The 13,757-nt window shown below is 34.5% G+C and overlaps 1 protein-coding gene across 1 annotated transcript; it reads left to right on the forward strand.

Moving 5' to 3' along the window:
• Positions 1-4,715: 4,715 nt before the first annotated feature.
• LOC138890523 (uncharacterized) lies at positions 4,716-6,107 on the forward strand. The gene has a single exon (XM_070173917.1). It carries the CDS (start codon positions 4,716-4,718, stop codon positions 6,105-6,107), a length of 1,392 nt encoding a protein of 463 aa, XP_070030018.1.
• The last annotated feature ends 7,650 nt before the right edge of the window (positions 6,108-13,757 follow it).

Genomic DNA, 13,757 nt, shown 5'->3' on the forward strand with positions numbered 1-13,757 from the left:
TATATAGTGCCACTATTTGTGGCGTTATATATAGTTTGGTAACTTTTTTTTTTACACTTATTTGCGTATTTTGAGTAAAAAAAAACACATTTTGGTTCCGCACTCGTAAAGTTAACACCAAAGATCAATGTGATTCGAAGCGTATAAGGACTTATAGGTCTATATCAATAGTACCAAAATCCTAGCTGGATTCACCCGTAATTGGCAACTGTTGAGCCATCATTTCAATGCTTTTCCGATTTTATTTCGCCGCCGTCGTTTTTGGCCAAGTTTTTTTAGGCCAAAAGTGATTTTTTTGGTTAAAAGTACTTTTGGCCAAAAATTGAGATGTTTGGCTAAACTTTTAGAAGGAAAAAAATACTTTTGAGGAAAAAGAGAAGCGGTTTTTGAGAATAAGAAAAAAGTAGTTTCTTTCCAAAAATACTTTTCTGAGAAGTACTTTTGAGAAAAAGACACTTATAAGCGGTTTTTAAAAGCTTGGCCAAACACTAATTACTGCTCAAAAGTATTTTTCAAATTAATTAGCCATACACAAACTACTTTCACCAAAAGACTTTTTTGAAAAGTACTTTTGAGAGATAGAGTCCGCTAAGAGATAGTGGAATGATTTTGTGTTGACTAGACCATCTTGGTCGCCTGCCTTGACATGGGACCAATTTTCTCAGCTATTTCTCGAGAAGTCCCTTTATATCACTCAGAGAGAGGACTATCGCCGGCGGTTCGAGCATCTTCAGCAAGGTTCTATGACCGTCACTCAGTACGAGACTAGGTTTGTTGATTTGACCCGTTATGCTCTTCTTAAACTTCCTACCGAGAGGGAGAGAGTGAGGAGGTTTATTGTTGGCCCTTAGTAAGTGTCGGAGTCGACCCATCGTCACTACTTCTTCGAGGTTAGACTAGATACTTACTGGGTACATGTTGTTTATGTCTCACGCTACACTTCTGCACTTAAATGTGCAGGATCTGAGGTAGGTGCATCTGGATATCAGTCCGCACGCTTGACTTACACTTCGAGACTTCATGGTGAGCTGCCTTCTGAGCCGTTCTGCAGTAGCTGGAGTCTTTCTTTTGTTATATTTTTTGTCTATTTCATTTCAGACAGTGGACTAGTATTCTTTTGTATATTCTACTAGAATGCTCATATACTTGTGACACCAGGTCTTGGCACACGCTAGTAGACTTATGATTTTTGAGTTCATTTTTATGATATCGATTTGCACTCAGTTGCTTTCATTTAGGTATTTTACATGTGTCATTTCCTAAATCTTTTAAAATGAGGAAAGTTATTTACTTAGTAAACTTATTAAAACGGTAAATTTCTAGATTGTTCAGTGTTGGCTTGCCTAGCAATGGTGTTGGATGCTATCACGGCCTGTAATAGAATTGGGTCGTGACAATTTTATCGGTATTTCTTTCACTCGGTTGGTGTTGTACGCGTATATTTGGTGAGGATGAGATAAATGCACGATGGGTGTTGTCGTGCCATTGGATTTGATGTCTTCAGTATTTTTCTCACACTATAAAAGTTATGGATTTATTACCGTGATTTGCTGGTTATCGCTCCAAAGAAAGGATTGGTCGTGATGTTGAGGAATATTAATCGTGGTTTTTCTAAAAATTATTTACCGCTTCGCATAATTGTTTTCCTTGTACTCTTTTCTATTACATCGTAGTGTTGTCCTATTGCTACTTTACTGCACATGTTATGTCAGTGAGTATCTTTTAACTAGTATGTAACACCCCAAAATTTTTATAATATTTGCATTCTTGATTGAGCATTTTTTATAACGAGAAAATATTTTACTTTGCACTTCCTAAATGTGAAATGGTCAGTATATGAAAATTTCTTACTTTAGGTTGTGTTAATATTGTCAAGGAAGTCCCATGGTGTTTCTATATGTAACACTTAATATTATTTTGACGAGTTGTTATTAAATATAGTATATAATTAAGTTTTGGGTTCTAACCTTTTGTATTTATCTAAGAATATTTAGTAGTTGAGGAACCATTTTATTTCATATCTATCCATAAGCTCCCCATTCTTCTACTCTTCAGAAACAAATAAGAATAGCTATCTTTCTATCTTTCTTTCTACTCTATCTCTCTATCTCTATCTATCTCTATCTCTCTCTATCTCTCTCCTTTGTAGAAACAAGATTCTGAAGTTTCATAAAAAAAATGGATTTCTACCTAATCAACAAGCAAAATTCATTTTTGGTGAAGATCAAGTTGCTCCTCTTGGTAAGTTTCTAAACCCCTTTTTTATACTAGATATTTACTAGTATTTTCTACATATCTTTTTGTACATAGTTCCGATTTAAGTGATTGAGGACTTTCTGGAAAGTTATTTCATAAATCTATAACTTTTATTAAGGAATCAAAATCTAGTTTTGTTGTTATGAATCTGAAAAAGAGTCAGAAAGTACAGGGCAGATGTTGTCCAGATTTCCATTTTAAGAAATACTCCATGTACTACTGTTAGTAATGTTAGCATAACATTTTGTTCAAAATTGATATGGAGGTGATTCAAGATGTTCTGAAATGATAAGACATAGATATACAACTTTTGTGAAGACTATAAAGTCTAGTTTGTCCGTATAGATCTTCAAAACCGAGTCACAACTCGGAAAAGTGATACTGTCCAGAATTTCTGCATTCGTACGGATTGTTTGATCATTTTGCATTCTTGTTGGGACTTTGTCCTTCTTGTGGCAGTGACTTGGTCACTCATCTTGGCATGCCTCTTGATTCTGATCTTTTTCCATCTTGACTTTGGATTTGTAGTTCGTCTTAAATTATGGAACTTGTCCGTGTTAAGTACGAACTAGGAAGCCATTTTTAATATGGTTCTTGATTCTCTTGTCTATTGGGTTTTGACCCTACTTGATTTGGGGCTTCGGTCCATCTTGATATTTGATTATGTTTAGTGTGATGGCATGACGTACATATTGGGCGAAAAAAATGGATATTTGGTATACTCTCTCAGATTCATAGTATACACTTTCTAGACTCTTGAACAGTGTTATTGATATTTGGAAACACTTCAAAGTTTGATATTGATATGTTTGATATACTTGTTCATTTGTTTTGAATTATGTTAAATTGAGCTAACTATGACTGAAAAGGGGAATTGGAGAATTTAATGACTCCAAGCCTAAAGTTTATGCACCACTAAGCTTTATGCTTAGCGATAGTTGTTTTCTATCGTAGGAAATGTTCGGGATGAAATCTGAAGATGGCCAGGGTGAATTAGTCTTTTGGAAGAACTTATGAAGATCACATTTGCATATGCACCTTGGTTTTTGCATAGTTTTGGGACGTGTACATGATATATAGAATATACAGAATATATACATATATATATATATATATATATATATATATATATATATATATATATATATATATATATATATATATATATATATATATATATATATATATATGTCACACTTATGTTATTTGGAGGCTTGTTGGTTTTTAAAGACCAAAATCAAAATCTTGAATTTGTAACCTACTTTATTGTATTAGGGCGTTCTAATAACTCAAGTCTTGTAATATGTTGATTTTACACTTTGTCTTGTAAATATGTAGAAAAGGAGAAAACTAGTTCCTTTTTTTTATATACCCGATAATTTGAAATTTTTGTATAATACAAACTTGTAGTGATTTTGAATGAGTGCATAAATTTGTTAGAAAGTTGCTTTAATCTCTTGATTGTTCAAGAAGGGTTATATCACCCTATGATAATATTTTGACATTGTATTTTATTTAAAATAAAATTTTGGTGTATGTTAAAAAAAATATATATTGCACTTTGAAACTTTTCGCATGGGCCTATTTCCGCTACTAAATTATTTTAGATATTTTTATTAATATTTTGTAAGTAGGGAATTAGATTTGTTTCTTAAGTAGTACCCTCTCAAAGGGGTTGCTACAAGTTTTGGTATCAGAGCTACGGTTTCTGACTCTAGGATTTGTTTTGTTGTGATAGTACGTAGTATTTGTTGTTATTGTCTTTTTTGAAAATGACTTGGAGTTTATATATTTTTTCATCCTTGTTTAATTTAATTTATTGGATTTTGTGTGCACGTGCATCATGTACATGTCCCTAATGCAGTGTGATCTTATCTTTTATAGGAATTTTAATATGGCCTCTTCTTCGAATAGAGCTGTTGAATCCGTTGATGAAAATCAGGCTCAGCATAATGTCATGCCTCACCTTCAGGGAGCAAATGAGGAACCCTTGCCTGACCTAAATCATCCTCGTGTTAGTGGAAATGAAGTGGGCAGTAATCCAAGAGCAATGAGTCATAATACTCCATTTATGACTCCTATTCCAGCAGATGGCTGAGTTCTTTCGTCACTTGGCTGGGACAATGTCAGAACCTAGTGAAATGAATTTTGAGAAGATGAGAAAAATGGGCTGAGTTGAATTTGAAGGCACTACAGATCCCATGGTAGCTGAACAATGGCTCGAGCGCATGGAGAAGGTATTTGAACAACTAGAGTGTACTAATGCTGCCAAATTTAAGTATGCTATCTCTCTTTTACAAAAAGACGCCTATGATTGGTGGGTAAGTGTGCCAAATGCAAAAGCAAAACCTCCGGTGCTGACTTGAGATGACTTTGTGAAATTATTTCGTGCAAAATATGTTCTCCCTGTCTATTGTGATGCTAAAAAGAAAAAGTTTTTGAATTTAAGACAAGGGAGTATGTCTATTGCAGAGTATCAACAAAACTTTCTCAGGTTTTCTCGCTATGCTAAAGGTATTATTGATAGGGAAAGAGACAAGTGCAGAAGATTTGAAGAAGGTTTGAATGGTTACATTCGAAAATCAGTGGAAATCTTACAACTTGATGATTTTTCCAAGATGATTTCAGCTGCTCTTACTTGGAAAAGAATTGACAAGGAAGAAGCTAGTATGAGAGAAAACAGGTTTAGGAAGGGTAATTCAGATTATGGCGGTCCATCCAAAAAGGGAAAGTTTGATTATTCCAAGACTGAGAGTACACATAAATCATTACATCATAAGCAGAATAAGTCAAATTTTTCTACTGCTAGTACTCCAAGTTATGGCCAAGGAAAAACTCATACCCCTACTTGTGCACAGTGCGGGAAGAATCATTATGGTGCATGTAGACGAGCTTCCGGTACTTGCTTTAATTGTGGAAGTATGGATCATAAAGTGAATGATTGTCCTAATCCTAATCCTCTTTCGTATTCACATACAGAGGGATCAGTTCAAAAGCCTGTCACTACTCATTCTCAAGTTAATAGCAGTGCTAGACCTCGAAATATGCAAGCAGCGGGTTCGAGTGAAGCTAATCAGGCTGGTAGGTCAAGAGCTACTGCACGAGTTTACGCTATGAGACAGAAGAATGACCAGGATGGCCCAGACGTGGTTGCTGGTAAATTTCACTTATTTGGCATATCTGTTGTTACACTATTCGATCCTGGATCTTCGCACTCTTATGTTTGCTCATCACTTGCATTTACTGATACTGTTAAATCTGGGAGACTTGACTTTGATGTGCTGGTCACGAGTCCATTAGGTCATCAGGCTGTTATTAATAGGATTTACCGAGATTGTCCATTCATGATTCAAAATCTGGTCTTCCCTGCCGACTTGCTTGAAATTCCCTTCCAAGACTATGATGTTATTGTTGGCATGGATTGGCTCCATAGGCACCACGCAGTGGTTGATTGTAGGTTGAAGCAAATGACATTTATAACTCCTGCACATTCACACATAGTAGTTCAAGGAGAAAGATCATTGACATCTAATATTATTTCAGCGGTCTTGGCAAGGAAGATGATTTGTCAAGGTTGTGATGCCTATCTTGCTCATATAGTCGATACACGATTGGGGAGTCCAAGTCTTAAGGACATACCAACTGTGTGTGACTTTCCTGATGTATTTCCTGATGATCTTCCTGAGTTACCTCCAGAAAGGGAGATTGAATTTCCTATAGATCTTGTCCCGGGAACTACCCCTATTTCTATCGCTCCTTATAGAATGGCTTCAGCTGAATTAAAAGAGTTGAAGGCTCAATTGCAAGAACTTCTTGAGAAAGGTTTCATCCGTCCCAGTATTTCACCTTAGGGAGCTCCAGTTTTATTTGTGAAAAAGAAAGATGGCACTCTTAGGCTTTGCATTGATTACCGACAGCTGAACAAGGTAACAATCAAGAACAAATACCCACTGCCTAGAATCGATGACTTGTTTGACCAACTGAAGGGTGCCAGCTTATTCTCAAAAATTGACTTGAGGTCTGGATATTATCAGTTACATGTGAGGGAGCAAGATGTTCCTAAAACTGCTTTTAGGACCAGGTATGGCCATTATGAATTTTTGGTAATGCCATTTGGTTTGACAAATGCTCCCGCTGCATTTATGGATCTAATGAACCGTGTATTCAAGCCTTATCTCGATCAATTTGTGGTAGTATTTATTTATGACATTTTAGTCTATTCCAAGAATAGAGAAGATCATGATAAGCATATCCGAATTGTCATGCAAATTCTGAAAGAGAGGCAACTCTACGCGAAGCTTTCCAAATGTGAATTTTGGCTGAATGAAGTGGCGTTTTTGGGTCACATTGTATCATCTGAAGCTGTGAAGGTTGATCCTAGTAAGATTCAAGCTATTGTTGATTGGAAACTCCCTAAAACTCCAACTGAGATAAGAAGTTTCTTGGGTTTAGCAGGATACTAAAGAAGGTTTGTGAAGGGCTTCTCTATTATAGCTTATCCTTTAACCAAACTTTTGAGGAAAGATACTAAGTTTGTATGGGATGACAAGTGTCAAAAGAGCTTTGAAAAGCTCAAATCCTTGTTGACACAAGCTCCAACACTTTCTTTGCCAGCTGAAGGAAAAGATTATGTGGTATACAGTGATGCATCTCATCGTGGATTGGGTTGTGTTTTGATGCAAGAAGGGAAAGTAATTGCTTATGCCTCTCGAAAGTTGAAATCACATGAGTTGAATTATCCCACTCACGATCTTGAACTTGCTGCCATTGTTTTTGCCTTAAAAATTTGGAGGCATTACTTGTACAGAGAGAAGTGTCACATATTTACTGATCACAAGAGTTTGAAGTACTTGGGTAAATAAAAAGAGTTAAACTTGAGACAACGTAGATGGCTTAAACTCATCAAAGATTATGATTGCACGATTGATTATCATCCTGGTAAAGCCAATGTGGTTGCAGATGCATTGAGTCACAATTCCCTTGCAAGTTTAACTCTAAGTCATTTGCCTTTGCTTCTTGAATTAAGAGCCATGAATGTTTGCCTTTCATTTGATTCTAATGGTTCTATCATTGCTAATTTGTATGTCAAGCCAGTCTTACTTGAGCAAGTCCAAGAAGCGCAGAAGTTAGATGAGAAACTTGTGAAACGGGTTGATGAAGTCCAAAATGGAAGAGAATCAGATTTTTCATTAAGGAAAGATGGTACCTTATTTTATAAAAATAGGTTATGTGTTCTTAATGATGATGAGTTGAGAAAGAAGATCTTGATTGAAGCACATAGTTCACCTTATGCAATGCATCCTGGAGGTACTAAAATGTATCGGACCATTAAGGAACACTATTGGTGGAGTGGTATGAAGAAAGACATTGCAGAGTTCATTTCTAAATGCTTGGTATGTCAACAAATAAAAGTCGAACATCAAGTCTCAGCTGGTCTACTACAACCTTTGTCAATACCTGAATGGAAATGGGAAAGGATAACGATGGACATTGTTTCTGGACTTCCACGTACTCAAAGAAATCATGATGCAATTTGGGTCATTGTAGATAGACTAACTAAGAGTGCTCATTTCTTGGCAATCAGAATGGACTACTCACTGGAACATTTAGCAGAATTGTACATTAATGAGATTGTGAAGCTGCATGGAATCCCTGTTTCTATTGTGTCTGATAGAGTCCGAGGTTTACATCCAGATTTTGGTCTAGTCTGCAAGAAGCTTTGGGTTCCAGGTTGAATTTTAGTACCGCTTTCCATCCACAAACAAACGGCCAGTCTGAAAGGGTAATACAAATCTTGGAGGATATGCTTCGAGCCTGCATTATTGAGTTTAAGGGTAGTTGGGACAAACACTTAGCCCTAATAGAATTTGCTTACAATAATAGCTACCAATCAAGTATAGGCATGCCTCCTTATGAAGCTTTATATGGGAGAAAATGTAGAACGCCTCTTTGTTGGAATGAGGTTGGTGAAAGAAAATTTGTGGGTCCTGAGATTGTGCAACAAACTGAAGATAAGGTAAAAATCATCAAGGATCGTTTGAAAATTTCTTCAGACAGACAAAAGTCCTATGCTGATCTTAAAAGGCGTAAAATTGAGCATCAGGTAGGCGATAAGGTATTTTTAAAGGTTTCTCCATGGAAGAAGATTATAAGATTTGGCCAAAAAGGTAAACTTAGTCCTCGATTTATTGGACCTTATGAAATACTTGAAAGAATTGGTCTGGTTGCATATAAGCTAGCTTTGCCACCTGAATTAGGTAAGATCCACAACGTCTTTCATGTTTCTATGCTTCGAAAATACCGCTCAGATCCATCTCATGTTCTTCCTATTGAATCTATTGAGGTTAATCCTGATTTGACATACGAAGAAGAACCAATCCAAATCTTAGCGCGTGATATAAAAGAGCTTAGAAATAAGAGAATCCCATTAGTGAAGGTTCTTTGGAGAAATCATTCAGGCGAAGAAGCTACATGGGAGTGAGAAGAGGATATGCGAGTTTAATATCCACATTTGTTTCGGGACTAGTACAAGGTAAATTTAGAGACGAAATTTTTTTTAAGGGAGAGAGAGTTGTAACACCCCAAAATTTTTATAATATTTGCATTCTTGATTGAGCATTTTTTTTATAACGAGAAAATATTTTACTTTGCATTTCCTAAATGTGAAATGGTCAGTATATGAAAATTTCTTACTTTAGGTTGTGTTAATATTAGCAAGGAAGTTCCATGGTGTTGCTATATGTAACACTTAATATTATTTTGACGAGTTGTTATTAAATATAGTATATAATTAAGTTTTGGGTTCCAACCTTTTGTATTTATCTAAGAATATTTAGTAGTTGAGGAACCATTTTATTTCATATCTATCCATAAACTCCCCATTCTTCTACTCTTCAGAAACAAAGAAGAATAGCTATCTTTCTATCTCTCTTTCTATCTCTCTTTCTACTCTATCTTTCTACTCTATCTCTCTATCTCTATCTCTATCTCTCTCTATCTCTGTCCTATGTAGAAACAAGATTCTGAAGTTTCATTAAAAAAAAAAAATCCCACGGATTTCTACCTAATCAACAAGCAAAATTCGTTTTTGGTGAAGATCAAGTTGCTCCTCTTGGTAAGTTTCTAAACCCATTTTTATACTAGACATCTACTAGTATTGTATATATATCTTTTTGTACAGAGCTCCGATTTAAGGGATCTAGGACTTTCTGGAAAGGTATTTCATAAATCTATATTTTTTATGAAGGAATCAAAATCTAGTTTTACTGTTATGAACCTGAAAAAGAGTCAGAAAGTACAGGGCAGGTGCTGTCCAGATTTCCAGTTTAAGAAATACTCCATGTACTGCTGTTAGTAATTTTAGCATAACATTTTGTTCAAAATTGATATGGAGGTGATTCAAGATGTTATAAAACGATAAGACATAGATATACAACTTTAGTGAAGACCATAAAGTCTAGTTTGTCCGTATAGATCTTCAAAACCGAGTCACAACTCGGAACAGTGATATTGTCCAGAATTTCTGTTTCAAACGTTTTTGAGTAATTTTTACCAATATCATATTTAGTTTGACTTGTTAAATCATTGAACTTATTTAGATATTTGATTATGTATTTAAGGTATATAAATCCTTGAAAAAAAATCAAAGGGGAAGTGTTTGAGGAGGTGGACAGATTTGGTTTGTTTACGGCGTAGACGATTCGAACGTCCCCAAGTTGTGATTGAACTGTTTTGTGGTAAAATACCAAGGTTTGTGTATAAACTTGTACTCTTTTTGCTTGCTTAAAATATGTTGAAATAACCTGATATTTTATTTTTCTTGTCTTCAATTTATATTGTTATATTCGTATTATATTAAGTCTTGTAAGAAATTTGCTAAATCGCCCATTCGTACGGATTGTTTGATCATTTTGCATTCTTGTTGGGACTTTGTCCTTCTTGTGGCAGTGACTTAGTCACTCATCTTGGCATGCCTCTTGATTCGGATCTTTTGCCATCTTGACTTTGGATTTGTAGTTCGTCTTGAATTATGGAACTTGTCCGTGTTAAGTACTAACTAGGAAGCCATTTTTAATATGGTTCTTGATTCTCTTATCTATTGGGTTTTGACCCTACTTGATTTGGGGTTTCGGTCCATCTTGATATTTGATTATGCTTAGTGTGATGGCATGACGTACATATGCAGATTTTACACTTTGTCTTGTAAATATGTAGAAAAGAAGAAAACTAGTTCCTTTTTTTATATACCCGATAGTTTGAAATTTTTGTATAATACAAACTTGCAGTGATTTTGAATGAGTGCATAAATTTGTTAGAAAGTTGCTTTAATCTCTTGATTGTGCAAGAAGGGTTATATCACCCTATGATAATATTTTGACATTGTATTTTATTTAAAATAAAATTTTGGTGTATGTTAAAAAAAATATATTGCACTTTGAACCTTTTTGCATAGGCCTATTTCCGCTACTAAATTATTTTAGATATTTTTATTAATATTTTGTAAGTAGGGAATTAGATTTGTTTCTTAAGTAGTACCCTCTCAAAGGGGTTGCTACATAGAAAGCCTCGTCACTACTTCACCGAGGTTAATCAAGATATATACTGAGTACATGAGGTCAATTGTACTCATGCTATACTTCTGTACCTTGTGTGCGGATTTTGTAGCGGAGCTGCGGGTGATGACAGGAGCTGACTCTAAAGATGCTCGTGCCTTCCGGATATGTCTACCACTTGTCTCGGGGTAGTCCTACAGATGAATTCTATTTAAGTACATTTCAAACAGAAGTTGTATTTATTTCATATCCATTTTTGCAACAATCTAGTCTTAGTAGCTCATGTCTTGTACTACTTGTCCTTGAGATTTTGTATGGAAATTCAATTATATCGATTGTTGATCACATTTATTTTATTACGGTTGTGTTAACTGTTATTTGGCTGACCTAATGGGTCGAGTTAGGTGCTATCACAACTTGTAAATTTTGGGTCGTGACAAATTTATCAAGAGCTCCTTTTTTAGATTGTATTAAAATTTTAACTCTTTTTTTTTGATAATAAGTTTTATATTTTCACATATTTAAATTCTAATAATATTTAAAAAATATACTTATGAAGTAAAAATAACAAAAATAACAAATATAAGATAAAAAGATACTAGAAAGTTAGAATGAAAGAACCCAATTCAAAAAGTTTGAAGACCTAATTCAAAATTTTGTATTGCTGCTTCAGATAATTTCCGCAAGGATTTAAACGTGAAAAATAGAAAATGAAACACAATATATACCGAAAGTAAATTTTAATTATGTTTTTGTAGAAGAAATAGAAATATTTATCGGATGTTTTGAACAACGAAGAGTTGATCTTAGATTTGACCTTCGATCCCAAGCATCATTCTCTTTGGTTTCTTCCTACAATCATAGTTGTAACCATTGTTTATTTGGTTGTAGACTATGGGATAATGTTTTCGATGATCAATTGGAGAAATCTTGGGTTGTAACTACTGAATGCAAACAAGACATTCAACTATGTTGAGTGCTTGAGACATTGATGGGGTTCATATATTGTAGAGACAATAGTTCTATTATGCCGGTATATATTATCATGATCGAATGATTCCTCAATCATACCTTTACTCTTGCTATCGCATCTTGGACACTCAAACTGATTGAGAAAATGCAAAAGACCGTGAGTTCAATGAACATAATGATAATTGGCATTGGTTCTGAGTTGAGACAGCAACAACCAACATATGAGTTCCAAGACTTTATTGAATGGTCTTCCTAGTTTTAATTTTAATTCTAATATGGTATGTCTATACTTATTTAGTTATGGAAATCTATGTGACTATAGCATGCCAGTTTAAGCACGACAACTTATAGAGGAGTATAAGGAAAAAGATTGTTGCTTGGGCTATGGGTTCGGCTATTGGGGTTTAGGTTGTCATTTACGAGATATCTATCTTAATTAACATAACATGTAACCCATGCAAGGGCAGAGGTTGTTGATTGAAATGTCCGAATAGCCACCTATTTTAATTGGACATCATCAAAATTGTCTTGAATGAGTTTGTAATAAGTTAAGGAACTTTTTGCAAACTATAAAAGATTCATCACGGGAGGATAAGATTAGGGTTGTTGCATGTAGCTTTCAATTTCTCTTACGCTTTATTTGCACTGTACTCCAATTATGACTTATTGATGGTTCCCATACATTTGGCTCTATTTAGTTGTTCAAAAGAATTGTGCGAATATATAATTATATCTCGTGGTAATTATGTCATCAATAGTAGACTAACCATACTGCGAGAACATTTGATATGTGGGGTGGGAGTGTGCAGATGCCTACTAGAAAAAGAATAATGCATTTCACTATGATGGAGATGAGGGGAGATGTCCATATGAATGGAACTTGGTACATTTCTCAGTTTGTAATTTTATATTTTTCACTAAAGAATCGAACAGCTATGACATGTAATGAGAAAGGTGAGTAATGATCTTATTCTTTTCTATATTGTTGTTAGCTATATGGTTATTATTAAGAACTAAATATTCTCTTCTTTTTGCCGCCGTAGAGTCAAATTTGAAAAAATCATGCTAGGAAAGATCGTGCCATTTCGGTTGAAAAATGAGTTCCCGTTATACATAAGATTAAGGACCACGAGGTTAAGAGGCAAAGGTAGGAATGTGCTCTTTTGTTACGTACTAATTTTGATGTAAAATTTTCTTCTCAAATGCAGAAATAAAGAATACCATGTTAATGTTGAATTAGAATGCGATATTTTTTATTGTTATGGCCCAAGTAGTCACTATTTTCTTCCAATTAGTTCTGTTTATCCTTACCTTATGTCTTTAATTTTTTGGCTGATTTTGTAAAGTTGTTTGTTTGAGTTTTTTTTTGGGGAATCTACACAAAGTATCCATAAAACATAAACTAATTATCTACCCTCAAACTAATTACAAAGACTACCCATACGGTTAAAAATAATTACCCGGCCCTTCACTTATCTTCTGCCAAGGCGTTGCATTCACAAATCACGACATCATTGTTGCTATGACCATCTTCCCCCATTTCTCACTTATGTGCTTAACTCATTATTTAGTACAACTATCTATAGAAAAATATGTAGAAATCACTACTTTCCTAAAATATATAATGAGAATATTTTCTTTTTGTGGATTCTTACAGGGAATGGTCTGAGCTTAAGCATTTATACTTGTAGCCCGAATGTGGTTTTTAAGTAAGATACTATGCTATAGTAAAAGAAAGGATATTAATCGTACTGAATTTTGATTTTATTTGGAGCTGATTTGAGGTGCTTGGGATTAAATTTTTAAAGACCCGCCATTCTTGAGCTTGAAGCTTTTGAATTGAAATTTCAACATTAAGATTCATTGTTTGATTCAAAGTAGATATTTTAAAAAGTTATTTATAGTATATTTAGAAAGTTCATACTGGAGATTTTTGGAGATTTATTATTATAAAAAATCAAATACATAATTGAAGGA

Source organism: Nicotiana sylvestris, chromosome 4 (assembly GCF_000393655.2).
Source record: "Nicotiana sylvestris chromosome 4, ASM39365v2, whole genome shotgun sequence".
Lineage (NCBI taxonomy): Eukaryota > Viridiplantae > Streptophyta > Magnoliopsida > Solanales > Solanaceae > Nicotiana > Nicotiana sylvestris.

Bases quoted from the DNA above. Each gene is read 5' to 3' on its own strand.
- LOC138890523 (XM_070173917.1), top strand. From the start codon at position 4,716: ATGTCTATTGCAGAGTATCAACAAAACTTTCTCAGGTTTTCTCGCTAT.